The 17,028-nt window shown below is 47.8% G+C and overlaps 1 protein-coding gene and 1 long non-coding RNA gene across 2 annotated transcripts; both read left to right on the forward strand.

Annotated features, from left to right (window-relative positions):
- The first annotated feature begins 1,801 nt into the window (after positions 1–1,801).
- Positions 1,802–5,795, forward strand: LOC119318698. Its single transcript, XM_037593285.1, has 3 exons — positions 1,802–3,276; positions 3,393–3,832; positions 3,946–5,795. Exons 1-3 carry the CDS (start codon positions 1,855–1,857, stop codon positions 5,384–5,386), a joined length of 3,303 nt encoding a protein of 1,100 aa, XP_037449182.1. The 5' UTR covers positions 1,802–1,854; the 3' UTR covers positions 5,387–5,795.
- Positions 5,796–6,334: 539 nt separating this feature from the next.
- On the forward strand, positions 6,335–6,894 carry LOC119316633. Its single transcript, XR_005153120.1, has 2 exons — positions 6,335–6,477; positions 6,559–6,894. It is a non-coding gene; the product is annotated as an uncharacterized LOC119316633 (long non-coding RNA).
- The last annotated feature ends 10,134 nt before the right edge of the window (positions 6,895–17,028 follow it).

Below are 17,028 nucleotides of genomic sequence, written 5' to 3' on the forward strand. Positions count from 1 at the left end.
TCAGTTGGTGGGCCCCATTTAGCAGTAGCGCTTGGTGCGGAACAAGCGCTAAGCTGCTGAACCTAGCAATAGCGTTTGTCTGCACCCCACGCTACTGCTACATGGCCTTATCCTCTTCTATGGCCCCGTCCCTCACTCTTTCAATCCTCATTGTCTTGTCTGCTTCCTCCTCCCGCGGTCGTCGTCGCTGCCGCTCCACCTTCCGTCATCGCCCTCGATAAACCTTCTCCCATCTCCTCCTCTTTCCTCCATCCTTCTTCATTCCGCCGCCTCCTTTCTCCTCCTCCTATCTTCTCCCTCCTTCCTTCTATCCCCCTCCTCCTCCTCATCTTAGGTCCCTCCTCCTCTTCTCTCCTCCCTCCTCCCTCCTCCTCCAGCCGCTGCCGCTCCTCCCTCCTCCTAGTTTACACACATTACTTAAAATTTTAGTTTCTCATTGGTAGTTTATAGTTTTTTGAATTAGTTAATAGTTTCTATTTTACTAAATTAGTTAAAAAATAGTTGGTAGAAAATTTTAGTTGGTAAAAAAATAGTCAAACATCAATATTTTTCAAAAAAAAGAAAACAAAAATTTTAAAAACAGTTTTTTTTAAATCATAAAAAATCATTTAACTTGTCCTATACATTTTAAGTATACATTGAACGATTTTGTCATATACCTTGAACAAATTTTAAGTACTCACTGAACATTTTTGTGATATAAGTTGAACAACATTTAAATACACATTCAAGATTTTTTTGATATATGCTCAAATAATTTAAAATACAAATGAAAATCTTTTAATTATGTTGAATATTTTCCTAATAAAGGGTGATTTTTTCCAAAAAAAAAGCAAAATTTACATTTTTTGTTTGTAACACATGCAATGAACTTTGTATAATACACAAGAAAATGAAGAGAAATAAAAAATAAAAAAGGGAAAATGAAAAAGCAAAGAAATGAACGGAAACAGAAACACAAACACAAACACAAAAAGTAAAATGAAAAAAGAACGAAAAAAGAAAATAAGAACCAAATTGACCGTAGGCCAGCCTAATTCGGGTGGCCGAGCTTGAGGGAAGCCACGAGCGTGAAATAGGATATGCGCTGTTTGACGCGGAGAATGCGTCAAACATATAATTCCACAAATAGACGACCTTTGTGCATGTTATTAATGCTTAGTTGGCCGCCAACCCACTCTGGCGACTGGCGATGTCCATGGAGCAGGTTCCTCTTATTTGTTTTTTCCTTCAAACATTTTGTTGTGATCCTTCCAAAAACCGATCGTAGAACATTTATCCATGGCCAACTTTTTTTTTTCTACCCGACACCGGAACTTCTTTAAAATAGTTGTGGTGGTACATTGCTCCGCATGCCGCTAGTTTGAGCCGACCTATAAGCCTTTCCTCAGTAGTGGTGCTCGCATTTTCCTTGCACTAATTGTTTGATTGATATAACATGTGATATTATTATTAGGAATAATATTGGTGACTCCAGTTGTATGGAGGAATCCGAGAGTCAATGCGCCCTAAATTGGGTAACCGGTGATCCGGAATATTTTGTGAAGATGGAGTAATAAGAAGTCCTCCGGCTTGGATTTGCGTGGAAATTTTTGTGTGCTCCCTACTAGTACTATTTTTCTTAATTTGTTTTTTTCCTTTGAGGGGATGTTTTTCCATGTAGCAGGAAAAAATGTAATAGCCCAGCCCACTAGCCTAGTCAGTATGAGGTTTGAGCCCAACAGAAAACGGCACACTCCACACCGCCAACCCCGACGACCCAACCAAAGCCCACATCCACACTCGCATCCTCCTCTGACAACCACCACCGCATCTGGTCTCCGTCTCCCCCCTCGCCGGTCCTCGTCGCCGGCGATGGAGCCCCGGCCGGCGCCGCAGCCGCCGACCCTCACCGCGCAGGAGTGGGAGCACCTCCTCGACGACTTCTCCTTCCCCCCACCCCGCCGCGACCGGTGGCTCCACCTCCCGCTGCTCGACCTGGCGCTCTCCTCCCTCCCCCGCCGCGACCTCCCCTCCCACCTCAAGCCGCTCCTGCTCGCCTTCGTCGACGACCACCTGCTCCCTCCCTCCGCCCCCGCGCGCCAACTCCCGCTCCTCCTCGCCGCCCTCCTCGCCTTCCCCGCCGACCACCCGCTCCGCGACCACCTCGTCGCCACCGCCGCCTCCGCCTTCGCGTCCGCGCTCTCCGCCCCGCTGGGGGACCCCGAGGGGGAGGCCCCGCCGCTCGCGGGGCTCGTCGGCGCGCTCCTCGCCGCCGCCAACCGCCCCAACCACGCCACCGACCGCGCCGCGCGCGCCCTCGCCTGCGACGCGCTCAGGGCGCTGGACGAGGCACTGCCGGGGCTCCTCGCCGACGTGCTCGGCCACGCCTACGCGCTCGCCTCCGCCGAGCGCTCCCCCGCCGCGCAGTCCTACATCCTCCTGCTCGCCTCCGCCGCGCGCGGCGCCGTCCGCCTCGGGAGGCTCGGACCCAGCGCCTCCATCCTCGCCGTCTCCGGCCCGCCCGTCCCGTTCTCCGTGCCCGCGCACCTCCTCTCCTCGCCGCCGTCGCCGCCGGCTCCCCTGCCCCCGTCGGAGCAGAACGTGAGGGAGATCAGGAAGGTGCTCGCGCTGGTCATGGAGAGACCGCAGGTGCTGACGCCCGCGGCGGCAATGGAGGTCACGGCCATCGTAGCGGAGGTGGCGACGGCAGTGCTGGAGTGGGCGCCGGCCATCGCGGCGCATGTCAAAGTGCAGTTCAGTGGGATGGCGTATTCGTCGAGCCCAATGCTGCTGCACTCGGTGCTCACGCTGTTCGCCCGGTTCCCCGATGCGTTTGGGGCTGAGGATGAGCGCAAGATGGCGCGCCGCTTGGCTTCGGCTGCCTGCGAGGCGCACCGCCCACTGCCAGTGCGATTGCTGGTGTTGCATTGGCTGCTTGGGTCCGGGAGGTTCAGAGATTCAGTGCCTGGACTTGCCAAATGGTTCTATCCTGGCATGTTCGACCCCCTGGCGCTCAAGGCCAAGAAGCTGGATTGCCTTGGATTTGTTGCTGCCACCGTTGACAGTGATAAGGTTGAAGGAGGCAGTTACGGTCGGCAGACGACCGAGCTCATCGATGATGGCTTAGTCTGTGTTTCGGCCTTCAGATGGCTCCCGGCATGGAGTACTGAGACAGGTGTTGCGTTCCGAGCGCTGCACAGGGTCTTGGTCGGCGCTGCTCCTCACGGCACGAATGACAAGGGTTGCTCCGGAGCTGGTGAGCTCCTGAATTCAACTACCTTCCACCATTTCCAGGTAGAAATTACGGAGAAAGTTAACGATAGGCACACTCATCAACTTGCAGGACCCTCATTCCATCCTATTGCAATGGAATTTAGTGAATGCTAAGTTTGTGTGTCATCTTTATGCAGGCTATGTTGGTTGATATGGCATCAGAACATCGGAGTTTAGTCCCAGTCATTGCTGATTTCATCAACCGCCTGCTAGCATGCACCACACATCGGTGGGTGGGGGAACAGTTGCTCCGAACTGTTGACGAGTGCCTGCTTCCGAGGCTTGAACCAGGCTACCAGCTCGCATCTTACTACCCTCTTTTTGAGAAGATTGCACAGAATGAGGCAGTCCCTCAGCTCCGCCTAATTGAATTGCTCACCAAGCAGATGGTTTGTCTTGCCAAGAAGCATGACCCGGACACAGAACTGAAGTCCTGGTCTCAGGGCAGCAAGGTTGTGGGCATTTGTCGTATCATGCTGAAGCACCATCACAGCTCGCATATATTCCTTCCCCTCACCCACCTACTCGTGCGCACCATCGAGTCATTCCCAGACCTAGAGATCCGGGACCATGCAAGGTATCTTCATCTTTTTTCTTTTCTTTAAATCAGGCACACATAATTCTGGCATAGCTTTGCTTGTGTTATCTGTTTCCTTATTGCCTTCTCACTGCTTGAAATGATTCGTCCAGGATATGTTTGCGGATGTTGTCTTGCATTCCTGGCAAAAAACTGAGGAATCTCATGGGGATTGGAGAGCAACCCACACCCTCGCATCCGGGTTCCATGTTTGATGACCCATCAGAGCGGCCTGCTCAAGATCCTAGCAGCATGCCTGCTTTGGCTTCGTACATCCATCTTGAAAGAGTTGTGCCTCTGGTTGTGAAGCAGTCATGGGCCCTCACATTGCCTAATTTCAGTGTCCAGAGCAGAGCGTCTGGTCACATCATAAGTATACAGGATGTGAGTGTGACTCCTCCAGAGCAAGAAAAGCCACTGCAACCTACCATCGAGAGAATTGGCTATACACAAGAAGCACTACGTGTGATGGATTCAAAGGGGGCTGAAACTTTGGAAATCCTTAGAAGGCACTTTTCATGCATTCCTGACTACCTGCACTCAACTGGCGGTCTCAAAGTCAAAATACATTGCACATTTAGATTTGATTCAGAGCCATTCAACAGAGCTTGGGTATCTGATTCACCTGTTCCAAGTTCTGAAGGGGAAGATGAGTTGCCTGCCCTTTATGCAGTGACAATTAGCTTGTCATCCAGTGCACAGTTTGGAAAAATTCCTTCATGTCATGTGCCTTTCCTTTTGGGTGAGCCTCCAGCTTCCGGTGTGGACATTGTCCCCATAGATAACTGCCACCAGGAAGAATCAAGTTACCATGCATCAGTAATGATAGAACTGGAGCCCCGAGAGCCATCACCTGGTCTCATTGACGTTGAAATTGCAGCAAACACAGAGAACTGCCAAGTCATTTGTGGTTCTCTTCAGCCCATTACAGTTGGCATTGAGGACATGTTTTTGAAGGCCAGTGTACCTCCTGATACTCCGAAAGATGGTGCAGCTGATTATTACCAGGACCTGTTTCATGCACTATGGGAGGCCTGTAACAGTTCCTCTAACACAGGTCGTGAGACCTTCCCTTTGAGTGGAGGGAAAGGGTTAGCTGCGATCAGTGGAACCCGGTCTGTCAAGCTTCTTGAGGTGACTCCAAAGGTTCTGATAGGAGCTCTTGAGAGATACCTGGCTCCCTTTGTTGTCAGTGTTGCTGGGCGTTCACTTATCACCATTCTAAGAGGTAATGGAGTCATTGAGAATGTCGTGTGGGAAGAAAGTGACTCAGATGCTGCTGTTGGTGCTGATGCATTGGTTCCATACTCCATGGAAAACAATCTCCAGCTTCAGCACATCGATGATGATGAAATTGGGATCGGTGCGCAGAGGTTTGCTCATCTAAGCAAGAGGGATATGGGTGTCGTGAGCGTTCTGATATTCCTGCCGCCCAGGTATCACCTCCTCTTCTCAATGGAAGTAGGCTATGCCTCCACATTGGTCAGGATAAGAACAGATCATTGGCCATGTTTGGCATATGTTGATGAATATTTGGAGGCGTTGCTGCAATAGTGAAGGTTTCTCTGGCCAAGACTCTTCAGTTTTGTACCTTATGTAACAGTAAAGAGTATACAATGCAAGCTGTTGTTTTTTCCATTTTCCGGGGGCTTCTTTTTCTGTACCATGATGTCTGGAGCGTCATTCTTTCTGCGGATTCAGAAGTGTAATTTCCAGTGGAGAGGGCAATTTTGTTCATTGGCCATCATCTAGAATATGGGATTGTTTATATGTTGAAATCAACTTTCCATCCTATGTTACTTCACCGGCTATGTAAAGTTGTGGTAATCAGTGTCCATTTGCAACAAATTTGTAAGTCTTCAGTGTTCAGTCTTGAGCATTCAAGCCTTATATATACATTGTCAGCAGATGTTTGATGTACTACTTGAAACTTTAATAAACAAGGTACAACTTCATATCAGCATATTCCGGCCTTATACATTTTTTATTTCTGAGAAACTGAGCTTTATACACTCTATTTAAGGCAAAATGCTAAGAACAGTAGCATTGGTATTTTGCTGGGATTGCATACCTCCTGGCCCCTTTATTCTGAAATGAAATAATTATTTGTGAGGTTTGAGATCTTAAATTGCTCCTAGCTTGTGTAGTTTACTAGGAGAGGGACTCAATAGCTGAATTCTTGGTCTGTACATCTTCATACTGGATTCAGTAGCCATGGCCTGGAGAGAGACAGCTCAAAAATAACAGCTGGGCCGAAGATCATAAAGGAATTTTGGTGCTTTATATTTTTGCAGCATTTGAATGGGCTGCATACAAGGCAGGACTGGTGCAAGGTATAGAAAGCACTCAAATTATAGGTCCAATAACTTACTTATGCGGTCCAGCTTGTGCAACATTATCACTTGTGTCCACTCCAGATTTTCTTAAACTTCTGAATCTGTTTTTTGTTGGAAAAATGTCCAAAGCTTTTATGTTGTTCGTTGGAAAGGCAGGGTCCGTTTTTAGCATCAATTATGTGGAACCATTCCTGCTGTACAAACCGCTGAAGGTGCTATTCACTGTCCACCATTTTGCAAAGGGTGACGTAGCAAAATCAGAAGAATCAGACAATTTGAATCTCGTTCTGGTCTACAGCAAGCAATCAGGTATTGAATCCTCCTCCCTTCTCCCTAGTCTTCCTAACCTGCTGATGACCTGTAACTAACTTAGTGATTTTTATCTCGAAGTCCACTTCCTCCTTTATCCAGAAACTTTTAAATATCCGAAGGCTAGAAGTAATTATTCAACATAATTTCATCAGTCAAGTTGAACTTCTTCCTTCAGTATGGCCTGGGGTATGCATAAGTTCAAGATCAGTTCCAATGTTCCACAGGATATTTCCAGTAAGTTTTACCCTCAGCTTCAGCAGTAATATCCTCTACCTGTATCGTCATGGTTATTGCAGTAGATAATCAGGGCAAATATCAGAGAGAAAATTGTAACATTAGAATCTAGGAGTTGTAATACGAATTATTGAACTGCAATATGTCTGAAATTGAGACTGGGGCGTTACAGTTCCATTATGTGCTATCTTTTGGCTCTATGATTTCATATTTGGTGATTCTAATTCTTCAAAGTCAGCCTATAATTCTTTATATGCAATACAGCCTGATCTTAAACCAGTGTTAACTTCTGATTTTTGGTTCCAGGGGTATTTCCTATAATCATTTTCTTAATAAAAACTTTCCTAACAATCCTGCTGAGCGGAAGTGGTCAATGTATGTAATTATTTAATTTTACTCATTATATTAGGCATTGATGTTAATAGCTAAATTGGCAACCTGAGGCTCCAAAACATCACGGGTTCAAAGATCAAACATACAAATTGCAGTAATTATTATCTGTATTTTCTGGGCAGTTTTGTTCATTGGTCATTTATCACGAACAACGTGCGATTATATGCTGAAACTAAGTTCGCATTATATGTTACGTCAAGTGAGGTCCACAAGTACTTGGTCAAGTCAAATAAAATATGGTTAAGCCAAGCCATCACACCCTTGCAAGTGTTATTGTAGGTATTTACAGTAAATCAAGGACCCTTTTAAGCAAGTTGTATATATAATAATGTGTGTATACAAGGTGTTCGGTAGGCAATTGGTGACTTGGTGATTGAACTAAACAAAGTATATTATTCAGTACTAACATTTTTGAACTCGATATAGGCACTCAATCCTTGATAGATTGCCAATGTACATATAAGTATATGCCATTTAGTTGTGACTGAATATCTGCCTGTCCACGGCTTGGCCGCTTGTTGTTAAAAACTCATTCGTCTGTCCGGTCCCCATAAAATACTAGCTGGACAACAACTTGGTAACATGCTATACCATACTGCATACAATATGACAAACTTAATCAAGAGATGTACATAGTTGATCAAGTCAAGCAAAAAAGAGATTAGGCCAAGACATTGGCTCTTGAAAATGTTATATGATTAAATTAAAAAAAAGAGACACTTTTAAGCCAGTGGTATAAGAAAAGTTGAGTAGGCAAGTGAGGGCTGGGATTATGAATGTGTAGATACATACAAAAGTGGTTCGTGGACCAGCCAGTAGCATAATTAGCTAGTGTGCGTGTGTGGCAGAGAGGAGAGATCAAAGGGAGAACTGATGGGTGTCTCAGGCGCTGTTCAGTGGTGGGAGGTGTCGCAGCTGCGCATCCTCGTCCTTGCTAGCCTGGTGATTCAGTACATCCTCCTTGTCGCTTCGGCCGCATCGTAAGTTCCCCATCAGATCCTGGTTTAGACCTGTCATCTGGCTAGCATACCTGGGCAGCGATGCCATTGCAATCTATGCGCTCGCCACCCTCTTCAACCGCCACAGGGAGTCACATCAGGAGGATGGAGATGGCGGCAGCAACATCCTGGAGGTGCTGTGGGCGCCTATCCTCCTGATACACCTAGGTGGACAGGACGGCATAACCGCCTACAACATCGAGGACAACGAGCTATGGACGCGGCACATCCTCACCTCAGTGTCTCAGGTCACTGGCTGTCTACGTCTTCTGGAAATCATGGCCAGGCGACGACAGGAGGCTGCTCCAGGCAGCAATATTGCTTTTCATCCCCGGTATCCTCAAATGCTTAGAGAAGCCCTGGGCTCTCAACAGGGCTAGCATTAATAGCCTGGTAAGCTCCGGAGAGCCTGTTTGGAGGTCAATAAACACACAGAAGCTCAAGATCGATCTGCTTGAAGATTTCATTCACAAGGCAATCAGTCCTGCTGGAGCGAATGATTACCTTTTAACACCAGCCACACCGGTGGACTTCACTCCCCACAAGCTATTTGTGGATGTTGCATCTCCTTCTCCGGATGATCGGATCAGGATGCTGCAATCCTTCTCAGCACTGGATGACAACCATGCGTATTGTAAGCTGCAGCATTGGCTCTCTGAGACATTTCAGCTCCTCTACACCAAAGAAAAGATGTTCTCCCTCGAGTTTGTCTTTGTAGGCCAAACCAATAACATCGCCCATGCCCGTGCCCAGCATGTCGGAGCAAATAGTAGGCTTTTTTAGTAGTGGTCTTGTTCGACTATTTGCTATGTACCTTCCGTTTGCGGCTGTAGCCCTCTTTCATTGTAGTCACAGAGAAGTTTATAGGGAAGATGATGTCAAGGTTACGTATGTGTTGCTCTGTTGTACTGCTGCCCTGGAGGGTAATGCCATGTTCCTAAAGAGCCTGAGAAGGGGCAGAGAAAATCGGAAGCAAACAGACGAACCTCTGTTTGCTGATATGGTTTCCCAATACAACCTTATAGGTCTTCTTGTCCGCAACAAGAAGCATTCCAGGATGATGAGGATCCTGGGAGTATTGGGATGCTCTGCATTCCTTCAGCAACATTGGCGCATGAAGTCTTGCTACTCATCCTTCAGCATTACAATGTTAGTGCTTAAGTATGTGAAAGGAGGGTGGGAGAACCACATAAGAGATGTTTCCGGTTACAGGAAGTTCAATGATAACAGGGGCCAGTTTACTCTTGGGCATGAAGGGTGCTACGAGGAATTGGGATGGAGCTTGGAGGGTGCATTCGACGAGAGTGTTCTTCTCTGGCATCTCGCCACGGATTTCTGCTACTACGACATGGGTGCATCTCGTTCTCACCATGGATATCGGTGCACGAAAGATTCACGTCCTCATGTTTATGCATGCCCTGCTTGGTGCCAAGGATCGGATCATCATGAAGGGGCTGTCCAGTGCAGAGAAATGTCCAACTACATGATGTATCTACTGTTTGTGAATCCTGAGATGCTAATGGCAGGCACCAGAAGAAACCTTTGCACGACCGCCTACGATGAATTGAAGGACATTGTCGAGGAAAGAGAGAAAATAGATGGCACCATCGTCGAAGGAGACGAGGAAATAGGGCTTACACAGATGATATATGCTACAGTTGATGGTTGTACCCAGCAGCAACAGGGAGGAATTGTCCGTGATGCTTGGAGCATTGCCAAAGTGTTGTCCAATCTGCCTGAAGAGAAGATGTGGGATGTGATCGAAGGCGTTTGGGTGGAGATGTTGTGCTTCTCTGCCGCTAGGTGCAGAGGATACCTGCACGCCAAGGGTCTGGGCACAGGTGTGGAGTACCTCACCTATGTCTGGCTCCTATTGTACTACATGGGGATGGAGACTTTGGCAGCCAAACTGCAGAGGGCGGATCATCATTATCACAACGGAGGAGTGCATGGGGACGATCCTTCAACTTCTCGCGTCAGCGGGGCTGCCACTAATCAAGAGGGAGCTGCTGGTCCATCAAGATCAAGTGGAACCTACAAAGAATATGCTGAAGATCAATCCTCTGGTTACCAGGGCAGCGATGCCACCGGGGAAGAAATCGTATAACTCATTAGTATGATGTTTCTGGATGCCAATCCGTCTATGTTTTCATTTGCTCTGTTTGCTTTTATATGTGTGCCAATACTCTCTTTTTTTTCCTGTTGATTACCGGTGCTATGTGTGCTTATTGTTGCCATTTCTACTACTTAATTCCCTTTCTGTTGCTGAATTCAATAGAGACCGCACATGTTTGCTGTGAGCCTGTAACATGGATGCTTTCTGCCAGAGTTTTCAGTTTTGTACCTCATGTAACACTTGCATAATATGAGTTTATGGGTGTTCTTCTGTAACGCTTCTGGGGCCTTCTTCTTTTTCTGTAGCCTGTACCATGAATAGCACCAAAGCATCATTCTTCTTACGGATTCGGAAAGGAAGAGAACTCCTCTGTTAATTGTTCATTAAGTTCCTGTCATAGGTTACTTTCTTCAGCTCCTGCTATTTTTTGTCTCACCACACCAGCCATGTGAAAGATGGGGGTTTCGTTCATGCTCGTTTTGTCAAAAGAGCAACCTGCGGTTTCTAATTAATAATTGGTGAATCAAATTTGTTTGATTAAGAAAATTCTCCTGACGTAAACTACATGTGCTCTAATAAACAAGGAACTGTAGGCATCAATAACAATTTCAACCCAGTGTAGATCCAGGAGATCAGTATGTGACTTCCTGTTTACTGTCTGCTGCTACTTAAAGAGCATCCTTGGTAAAATACAAGGGAAGGTCAAAAAGAGGCTCTTGAAAAGAACAAGCTTCACCCCCGCGGGCGACCGGCCACGTCGTGACCCTCTTCTCCAGCCCCCTTCCCCCCTCCTTCCCTCCCGTCGCCGTCGTCGGCGCTCGCCGCCGGGCCTGGCCCGGGCGACGCTGGCGGCGGCGGCCCCCTCGCAATTCCCCTCTCGGCTCTCCTCGGGCGCGGGACGGAGCGGACTGGGGGGTGTCCCTAGGCGGCGGCGGTCCGGCGTGGCGGCGGGGTCCTGGCGCTGCGCGGGCGGATGGCTGGGCGGTGGCGTTGCCGTTGGCGGCGGGGTAGCGCGGCGGCGCGGTCTGGCGGCGCCCGCCCGGGCCCAGATGGGGCCCTATGGTGCTGGCGGCGCCATCGCCGGCTTGCTGCAGCGTGGCAGCGGGGCTTAGCGGGCCCGTTTTGGGCCTGGCCAGGCCAGGGGTGGCCTGGCATGCCCTGCTGCCGCGTCCGGACGGCTACCGCGACGGTGCCGGAGGTTCTGGCCTCCCGCACGACGGCGGTGGAGGTGGTTCCCTCCCGTTCGGCTTCGGTGTTGCTTCTCCCTCCGCGGGGCGCTTCTCTCCGGTCCTCTTGGCCTCGTGTTGGTGTCCGTAGTGAGGCGGTGTGGGTGGCGGCGCAACCGCGATGACACATGGTGGTGGGCGGCGGTCTGGCTGGTCGGCTCCGGTCCGTTGGGCGGTGGGGATGAAGTGCGGGAGAAATCCTTGCCGGTTCTTCGGCTCCGATGCGGTGACACCTGCGGGTGCCACCATTCCTCCCTGGAGGGTGTTGGTGATATCCATCCCCCAACTCCCTCCGCGTGCCGGGGGAAACTCTAGGACATGTCCGGGCAGCAACGTCGTCGGCGTCGCATTCCTTCTTGGAGGCGCTGCTTGGTACACGGCGGTTCGGAGCCTCGGGTTGTGGTGGTTTGTTTCTGGAGGGCGTAGCAGTGGCGGGTCATCCGCGTTTTGTCGAGCTTCCATTGTTGGCATTTGTTTCTTCTTCTTTTTCTTTTGGGCTTGTTGTGCTGTTCGCCTCAGTGATCCTTGTATCGGTGTTGGTTGCTTTGGAATACAAAGCGGGGGAAACCTTTTTTGGGTAAAGAACATCCTTATGGTTGCGTTTGCATGTGTAGTATTGTTTTGTTTCTGAAAAAAGAACGTATCATGTGTAGCACTGGTTTATCCAATGTTTGGTGTGTCAATGAAAGTTGTCCGTTGCCCGGTCATTCTTTGATGCGACACTCGGTTATGTACCGTTCCTTTTCAAGCAGCTGCTAAATGTTTTGGGGCAAATTCGTCCACAAGTCTTGCATTTGCTTGTTTGTATTACTCGTAGTGACTGTGTATTGCACTGCAAGAAGATGATGATGGCTTTGGTTCCCCCATTTGTGCTTCGCTGTCCCTAGATGCAGAGGATACCTGCATGCATGCCACGGAGGGAGATGCTGGAAGCTGGGTCGGTTATGCTTCAAAGAGAGGCTCTTTGTCATCATGCTGATGGGGTGAAAGTAGTTGGACATGCCATGCTCCGGATCACCGATGACGATGCAACTGTGGAGGATGTTAAAGACTGATGTTTGATGGTCCTTCGCTTCACATCTTCTGTTCGTGAAACTGAAACTTGTTTTGGGCGATACGCTCAGGACGTCCCTCTGCAGTAGTTGCTGCTACGTCAGAGGATCTTGTTCCCAGGTGATCGTATCGGGATGTATCAGTCCTTCTCAGCACTTGATGACTACCATGCATACAGTATTGGCTCTCCGAGACCTTCCAACTCCTCCAATCAGTTATGGTTTCTTTCTGTGTACCTTTTATTTCCAACCATATCCCTCTTCCATTACAGTCGCAGAGAAGATTATAGTGAAGACGATGTGAAGGTTACCTACGCCCTGCTATGTTGTACTGTTGCACTGCAGGTTCTCGGCATGGCCCTAAAGGACCTAACAAGGGTCATAGCAAATCCGGACCCACTACCAGCCAGGACTGAAAATGGTCATATGCTTTCCCAATACATCCATATCCTCAGGGAGCGTCACAACATCAGGACCAAACCTCTACACGATGATATGGTTTCCCAGTATAACCTTATAGGTCTGCTCGTCCGCAACAGGAGAAATCCCAGGATGATGTGGGTCGTGGGAGTCTTGGGATGTGATGACTTCCTTCAGCAACGTTGGCACATGAAGTCTTGCTCCTCATCCTTGAGCATTACTACCTCCGTAAACTAATATAAGAACGTTTAGAATACTAAAGTAGTAATCTAAACATTCTTATATTAGTTTACAGAGGGAGTACAAAGTTAGTCCTCAAGTATGTGAAAGGTTGGTGGGAGCTCCACATAAGAGATGTTTCCAGTTACAGGAAGTTCAATGATAACAGGGGCCAGTTTACTCTTGGGCGTGAAGGGTGCTCCGAGGAATTGGGATGGAGCTTGGAGGGTGCATTCGACGAGAGTGTTCTTCTCTCGCATCTCGCCACGGATTTCTGCTACTATGGCATGGGTGCATCTCGTTCTCACCATGGATATCGGTGCACGAAAGATTCACGTCCTCATGTTTATGCATGCCCTGCTTGGTGCCAAAAGTCAGGTCATCACAAGAGGGCCGCCCAGTGCAGAGAAATGTCCAACTACATGATGTATCTACTGTTTGTGAATCCTGAGATGCTAATGGCAGGCACCAGAAGGAACCTTTTCACAGCTGCCTATGCAGAACTGCAGGGTACCATTGTCGAGGGAGGCGAGTCCCCACTCGCGGAAAGAGAGCTTACGCAGAGGATAATGGCGCTGGGTGGTGAAGGATCCCCTGACGATGATTCTCAACAAGAAGGCATTATCCGTGACGCTCGGGCTATTGCCAAAGTGTTATCGGGTCTGACAGAAGACAATATGTGGGCTATGATCGAAGGCGTGTGGGTGGAGATGTTGTGCTTCTCTGCTGCTAGATGCAGAGGGTACCTGCATGCCAAGGGTCTGACCACAGGCGTAGAGTACCTCACCAATGTCTGGCTTCTGCAGTACTACACGGGGATGAAGATGTTGGCAGACAAATTGCAGAGGGCGGATCATCGCCGCAGTGGAGGAGAGCGTGAGGATAATCCTTCAAGTAATGGTGCCAGCAGGTCTGCCTTTGCCCGAGGGCAAGCTGCTGGTCCATCAATATCAAGTGGCGGCGCCACCGAAGAAGAACATGCCAGTTATGGTACACTGGAAGAAATCGTCTGATTCATTCTGGGTGCCAATTCATCTCTGCTTCGCATTGCTCTGTTTGCTTTGTATGTGTGCCAATACTTTTTTTCCCTGTTGATTAATGGCGATATGCATGTTTTGTTGGTGTCATCTTTCGCTACTTAAGTCCCTTTCTGTCGCTGAATTCAATAGAGTACGCAATGCCTGCTGTAACATGTAGGCCTACTGCCAGAGTTTTCAGTTATGCACCTTATGTAACACTTGCACATTATGAATTTCTGGCTGCTCTGTTTTTCTGTACCCTGTACCGTGAATACTACTGAAGCACCATTCTTTTTATTGATTGAGATCTCTAATTTACAAGGCAGAGTCAGTTTTGTTCATTCTTCATTAAATTCCTGCTTCATCATGTGGAAGATGGGCGTTTTCTTTCATGCTCATTTGTGAAAAGAGCAACCTACTGTTTCTAATTAATAATCAGTGCAACAATTTTGTCTTGTTAGCAGCATCCTTCTGATATAACTACATGTGCTCTGATAAACAAGGCACTATAGGCATGAATAACAGTTTCTTGTAACCTCGTTTTTCTGCTTTGCTACTTACAGTGCGTCCTTATGGTTGCATTTTGCATGTGTAGTATTGTTTTGTTTTGGAAAAGAAATGGAATCATGTGTAGCACTGGGTTGACCACCTCCTTTACCCAATATTTGGTATGTTAAAGTGAAACATGTCCGCTGTCTGGTCATTCTTTGACGCGACACTTGGATATGTATCTGCCCTTGTCGGGTAGCTGCTGAATGGTTTGAGACGAATTCTCGCATAAGACTTTTAGTCTTCTATTTACATGTTTGTGTTACTTGTAGTTGTAGTGACTGTATATTGCAATGTATAATAAGCTACTCCCTCCGTTCCAAAATAGATGATCCAACTTTGTACTAAAGTTAGTACAAAGTTGAGTCATCTATTTTGGAATGGATGGAGTAGAAGAAAGAAGATGACTTCGGTTCCCCCATTTGTGCTTCGCTGCCACTAGATGCTGAGGGTACCTGCATGCTACGGAGGGAGATGATGGAAGCTGGGGCGGCTATGCTTCAAAGAGAGGCTCTTTGTCGTCACACTTATGAGGCGAGAGAAGTTGAACATGTCGCACTCCGGATCACCGATGGCAAAGCGAATGTGGAGGCTGCTGAAGAGTGATGTTGATGGTCCTTTGCTTCACACTTTTTGTTGGTGAAACTGAAACTTGTTTTGGGGATCCCGGGTCGACCGTGGTTGCCCGTAGCGCTCTGTGTTTCCTGCAAAGTCTGAAGTTTTCAGTAGGCGGCATTGGAACTCTGGATGCCGGCACTTCTTTTACTATTCTGTTATCTCAGTGGTAATGGAATCCGGCTCTGATGGTCGGTTGAAAAAAAAGGAAAGCTGAATGCCACAGGGGTAGGTGGGGTACATCATGCCTCAAACTGTATTACATGGGCATGCTGTGACGTTAGCCATCAAACAGCAGAGTGTGGATCATCATCATCATCATCATCATTGCAAGTTCAAGCTCAATGGTCAACAGAATTGCCACTGAACAAGAGCGAGCTGTTGGTCAATCAATATGGAGAACAAGCCGCCGGTAGATGCCACCGGGGTAGAAATCGTCTGACTTCTAATGGTACCAATCCGTCTCTATTTCCAATTGCTCTGCCTTTTTTGTAACTATATATGCCTGTTTGTTGGTGTCAGTTCTGCTACTTAATTTCTTTCTACTGTTGAATTCAGTGAAGACTATGAAATCTCTTCTTTACCATGATTCATCGAGCGTCCGTTGTTTTTTCCTACCCGCGTTTTATAATCAGAGCGAATTCATTAGGCTCTCTTGCATATTCCTATACCATGAAAAAAGAAAAGACGCAATGTGTAGTGAGGCTTATTGATCCTGAATATCAATCACATCAGCAGTTCACCATGTGAATGTACTTAACAACTGATTTCACATAGTAGCCCATGGCAGGTGTAAACCCGCTGTGGACCGAACCGTCAGGTCTGGTTCCTTCAGAATCGAGACCATATCCATCTGAACACAAATTCAAGCTTAGTTTTCAAAACATAGCTCACAAATGAGGTGATCTTGTAACTCAGAATTTCAGATACAGGATATTAGGCCAAGAATCTGACAAATGCAGAACATACAACATCACACCATGCATCACTCTCAAAGCACAAAACTAACATCACACCTTAGTAATTAAGCACAAAACAGAGTATGTGTATGGAAGTATGGTAAGCATGGTCTACCTTTATTGTTGTTGCTTGAGAGAGAGGAGCGTCTTGAAGATGCCCACTAGAACACCAACCACGGTCAAGACAGTGGCAATGGCTTTGAAGTTGTTGTAGACGAACTTGTGCACCTTGATCCACACCCACCTCTTGGCTTTATAGTTCTCAATGTGTGTCAAGATGCGGACATAGGAGTCGCCGACAGACAAGTGCTTGGTAAGGCTCTTGAAGAACTCGAGCATCTCCTTGTTTGTGAGTTCTCCTTGCACAATATGCTTCGCTCGTAGCTCGTGCACATCCTCCTCCCGGTCCATGAGCATCGAAAGGAGGGCGATGTACGAGCAGACGGACATGTCTTCAACATCATGTTGATCCCCTGAGGTCATGCATACCTCGAAGGCCGCCATGTTTACAAGCCAACATGCACTTGTACTGCTTAGCACCAGTGGCGTCAGAAAAAGCTCACCAAAAAGGGGCCCTTTCCTGATGCCGATTTCTGAGAACCTTCCTGTCTCGATTGCTTTCAGCTTGATGCCAATTTCTGCAAGCTCAATGGCACTTGTAGATGTTGACGTTGTTTTTTTCTTGGCTGACGGTATATGTGTTTCTATATGTCCAAGGCTAGGCTCAGAAGTCGTTCGGGCTTTCGAA

Source organism: Triticum dicoccoides, chromosome 6A (assembly GCF_002162155.2).
Source record: "Triticum dicoccoides isolate Atlit2015 ecotype Zavitan chromosome 6A, WEW_v2.0, whole genome shotgun sequence".
Lineage (NCBI taxonomy): Eukaryota > Viridiplantae > Streptophyta > Magnoliopsida > Poales > Poaceae > Triticum > Triticum dicoccoides.